General features: G+C 40.6%; 1 protein-coding gene across 1 annotated transcript in view; it reads left to right on the forward strand.

The window, feature by feature from the left end:
* The window catches only part of LOC109886826 (protein sidekick-1), a gene marked incomplete at its 5' end in the record, with an annotated part of 30,090 nt that overhangs the window by 16,880 nt on the left and 8,210 nt on the right, over nucleotides 1-5,000 (forward strand). The window contains 2 exons of the mRNA XM_031820685.1: nucleotides 3,030-3,151; nucleotides 4,904-5,000. The exon at nucleotides 4,904-5,000 is cut by the window's right edge and continues 28 nt beyond it. Of these exons, the coding sequence (XP_031676545.1) occupies nucleotides 3,030-3,151; nucleotides 4,904-5,000 (219 nt within the window). The remainder of the gene's footprint in view (nucleotides 1-3,029; nucleotides 3,152-4,903) is intronic.

Here is a 5,000-nt window from a genome sequence, read left to right on the forward strand (position 1 = left end):
TTACCCCTTATTAACCAGACATAGCTACGTCATTATTAGCCTTATTAACCAGACATAGCTACGTCATTATTAGCCCTTATTAACCAGACATAGCTACGTCATTATTAGCCCTTATTAACCTCTAATAGCTACGTCATTATTAGCCCTTATTAACCAGACATAGCTACGTCATTATTAGCCCTTATTAACCAGACATAGCATACGTCATTATTACCCCTTATTAACCAGACATAGCTACGTCATTATTAGCCCTTATTAACCTCTAATAGCTACGTCATTATTACCCCTTATTAACCAGACATAGCTACGTCATTATTACCCCTTATTAACCAGACATAGCTACGTCATTATTACCCCTTATTAACCAGACATAGCTACGTCATTATTAGCCCTTATTAACCAGACATAGCTACGTCATTATTACCCCTTATTACCAGACATAGCTACGTCATTATTACCCCTTATTAACCACTAATAGCTACGTCATTATTAGCCCTTATTAACCAGACATAGCTACGTCATTATTACCCCTTATTAACCAGACATAGCTACAGCATTATTAGCCCTTATTAACCAGACATAGCTACGCCATTATTAGCCCTTATTAACCTCTAATAGCTACGTCATTATTACCCCTTATTAACCAGACATAGCTACGTCATTATTAGCCCTTATTAACCAGACATAGCTACGTCATTATTAGCCCTTATTAACCAGACATAGCTACGTCATTATTACCCCTTATTAACCAGACATAGCTACGTCATTATTACCCCTTATTAACCAGACATAGCTACGTCATTATTAGCCCTTATTAACCTCTAATAGCTACGTCATTATTACCCCCTTATTAACCAGACATAGCTACGTCATTATTAGCCCTTATTAACCTCTAATAGCTACGTCATTGAGGGAAACAGAGAGAAACTAAGAGAAACAGAATAGAGGCAGAGAGAGAGAGAGAGACAGAGAGATACAGAGACTTTCATACCAGGTCATGTGTCTTCTCAGTCATGTTGACACTGATCTAATACCAGGTCATGTGTCTTCTCAGTCATGTTGACACTGGTCTACTACCAGGTCATGTGTCTTCTCAGTCATGTTGACACTGGTCTACTACCATGTCATGTGTCTTCTCAGTCAGGTTGGCACTGGTCTACTACCATGTCATGTGTCTTCTCAGTCATGTTGACACTGGTCTACTACCAGGTCATGTGTCTTCTCAGTCATGTTGACAGTGGTCTACTACCAGGTCATGTGTCTTCTCAGTCATGTTGACACTGGTCTACTACCATGTCATGTGTCTTCTCAGTCATGTTGACACTGGTCTACTACCAGGTCATGTGTCTTCTCAGTCAGGTTGGCACTGGTCTACTACCAGGTCATGTGTCTTCTCAGTCAGGTTGACACTGGTCTACTACCAGGTCATGTGTCTTCTCAGTCATGTTGACACTGATCTACTACCATGTCATGTTTCTTCTCAGTCATGTTGACACTGATCTACTACCATGTCATGTTTCTTCTCAGTCATGTTGACACTGATCTACTACCATGTCATGTTTCTTCTCAGTCATGTTGACACTGATCTACTACCATGTCATGTTTCTTCTCAGTCATGTTGACACTGGTCTACTACCATTGCTTTAATGTATTGTTGTTCTCATTAACATTGTTGTTGTAGTTGTTGTTAATGGTAATCCCATGTCCACTACTACTATTATTATTGCTGTTGGTCCCACCATTTATTTATATAGAAATATATATTTTTATTTGTATTTATTTTTTATACTTTGTCAGAGCTTCCTGGTGTGCTCTCTAATCTGTTGTGTCTGTGTCTCAGAGCTTCCTGGTGTGCTCTCTAATCTGTTGTGTCTGTGTCTCAGAGCTTCCTGGTGTGCTCTCTAATCTGTTGTGTCTGTGTCTCAGAGCTTCCTGGTGTGCTCTCTAATCTGTTGTGTCTGTGTCTCAGAGCTTCCTGGTGTGCTCTCTAATCTGTTGTGTCTGTGTCTCAGAGCTTCCTGGTGTGCTCTCTAATCTGTTGTGTCTGTGTCTCAGAGCTTCCTGGTGTGCTCTCTAATCTGTTGTGTCTGTGTCTCAGAGCTTCCTGGTGTGCTCTCTAATCTGTTGTGTCTGTGTCTCAGAGCTTCCTGGTGTGCTCTCTAATCTGTTGTGTCTGTGTCTCAGAGCTTCCTGGTGTGCTCTCTAATCTGTTGTGTCTGTGTCTCAGAGCTTCCTGGTGTGCTCTCTAATCTGTTGTGTCTATGTCTCAGAGCTTCCTGGTGTGCTCTCTAATCTGTTGTGTCTGTGTCTCAGAGCTTCCTGGTGTGCTCTCTAATCTGTTGTGTCTGTGTCTCAGAGCTTCCTGGTGTGCTCTCTAATCTGTTGTGTCTGTGTCTCAGAGCTTCCTGGTGTGCTCTCTAATCTGTTGTGTCTGTGTCTCAGAGCTTCCTGGTGTGCTCTCTAACCTGTTGTGTCTATGTCTCAGAGCTTCCTGGTGTGGTCTCTAATCTGTTGTGTCTATGTCTCAGAGCTTCCTGGTGTGCTCTCTAATCTGTTGTGTCTGTGTCTCAGAGCTTCCTGGTGTGCCTTCTAACCTGGTGTTGTGTCTATGTCTCAGAGCTTCCTGGTGTGTCCTCTAACCTGTTGTTGTGTCTGTGTCTCAGAGCTTCCTGGTGTGCCTTCTAACCTGGTGTTGTGTCTATGTCTCAGAGCTTCCTGGTGTGTCCTCTAACCTGTTGTTGTGTCTATGTCTCAGAGCTTCCTGGTGTGTCCTCTAACCTGTTGTTGTGTCTATGTCTCAGAGCTTCCTGGTGTGTCTTCTAACGTGTTGTTGTGTCTGTGTCTCAGAGCTTCCTGGTGTGTCCTCTAACCTGGTGTTGTGTCTGTGTTTCAGAGCTTCCTGGTGTGTCCTCTAACCTGTTGTTGTGTCTGTGTCTCAGAGCTTCCTGGTGTGCTCTCTAATCTGTTGTTGTGTCTATGTCTCAGAGCTTCCTGGTGTGTCCTCTAACCTGGTGTTGTCTGTGTCTCAGAGCTTCCTGGTGTGCCCTCTAACCTGGTCATCTCCAACATCAGCCCTCGCTCCGCCACTCTAAGGTTCCGCCCCGGCAGCGATGGGAAGACGGTCATCTCCAAATGGATCGTAGAAGGACAGGTCAGGATTTCACTGTAGTTTCGAAGCTCCTATCCAGCTACACAGTTTGTACATTTAACTAAATCCAAAGCAGTAATTTCACAGTTAGCTACAAAGCTGATATCAGTAGGTCATCCCTCGACCCGTATATACAAGGAGTATCCAGGGCCCAACGAGTCTCAGAGAAGGAGAGCTGCTACAGAATCAGATGTTTACATCATAGTGAATACTGTTACATGGACAGATGTTTACATCATAGTGAATACTGCTACAGAACAAGATGTTTACATCATAGTGAATACTGCTACAGAACAAGATGTTTACATCATAGTGAATACTGTTACATGGACTGATGTTTACGTCATAGTGAATACTGTTACAGAACCAGATGTTTGCATCATAGTGAATACTGCTACAGAACCAGATGTTTACATCATAGTGAATACTGTTACAGAACCAGATGTTTACATCATAGTGAATACTGTTACAGAACCAGATGTTTACATCATAGTGAATACTGTTACAGAACCAGATGTTTACATCATAGTGAATACTGTTACATGGACAGATGTTTACATCATAGTGAATACTGTTACAGAACCAGATATTTACATCATAGTGAATACTGATACAGAACCAGATGTTTACATCATAGTGAATACTGTTTCAGAACCAGATGTTTACATCATAGTGAATACTGTTACAGAACCAGATGTTTACATCATAGTGAATACTGTTACAGAACCAGATGTTTACATCATAGTGAATACTGTTACAGAACCAGATGTTTACATCATAGTGAATACTGTTACATGGACAGATGTTTATATCATAGTGAATACTGTTACAGAACCAGATGTTTACATCATAGTGAATACTGTTACAGAACCAGATGTTTACATCATAGTGAATACTGTTACAGAACCAGATGTTTACATCATAGTGAATACTGTTACAGAACCAGATGTTTACATCATAGTGAATACTGCTACAGAACAAGATGTTTACATCATAGTGAATACTGTTACATGGACAGATGTTTACATCATAGTGAATACTGCTACAGAATCAGATGTTTACATCATAGTGAATACTGTTACAGAACCAGATGTTTACATCATAGTGAATACTGTTACAGAACCAGATGTTTACATCATAGTGAATACTGCTACAGAACAAGATGTTTACATCATAGTGAATACTGTTACATGGCCAGATGTTTACATCATAGTGAATACTGTTACAGAACCAGATGTTTACATCATAGTGAATACTGATACATGGACAGATGTTTACATCATAGTGAATACTGTTACAGAACCAGATGTTATATTCTGATTGCTTCTTCTAACTGATGTTCTAAGTGATATTCTAAGTGATGTTCTAAGTGATGATCTAACTGATGTTCTAAGTGATGATCTAATGGATGTTCTAAGGGATGTTCTAACCGATGTTTCAAAGTGATGTTCTAACTGATGTTCTGATGTTCTAAGTGATGTTCTAAGTGATGTTCTAAGTGATGATCTAACTGATGTTCTAAGTGATGATCTAATGGATGTTCTAAGGGATGTTCTAACCGATGTTTCAAAGTGATGTTCTAACTGATGTTCTTAGTGATGATCTAACTGATGTTCTGATGTTCTAAGTGATGTTCTAAGTGATGTTCTAACTGATGTTCTTAGTGATGATCTAACTGATGTTCTGATGTTCAAAGTTATGTTCTAAGTGATGTTATATTCTGATTGCATCATCACCTATTGCGTTCTCCTGTAGGTGGTGAGAGAGAGGGATGGGAAGGAGGAGGAGTGGAGAGTCGTGTATGAGAGAGAGAACAGAGAGAAGCAGCCTGATGTCGACTCAATGGAAATAC

The sequence above is a fragment of the Oncorhynchus kisutch genome, unplaced genomic scaffold (assembly GCF_002021735.2).
Source record: "Oncorhynchus kisutch isolate 150728-3 unplaced genomic scaffold, Okis_V2 scaffold3584, whole genome shotgun sequence".
In the NCBI taxonomy this organism is placed as follows: domain Eukaryota; kingdom Metazoa; phylum Chordata; class Actinopteri; order Salmoniformes; family Salmonidae; genus Oncorhynchus; species Oncorhynchus kisutch.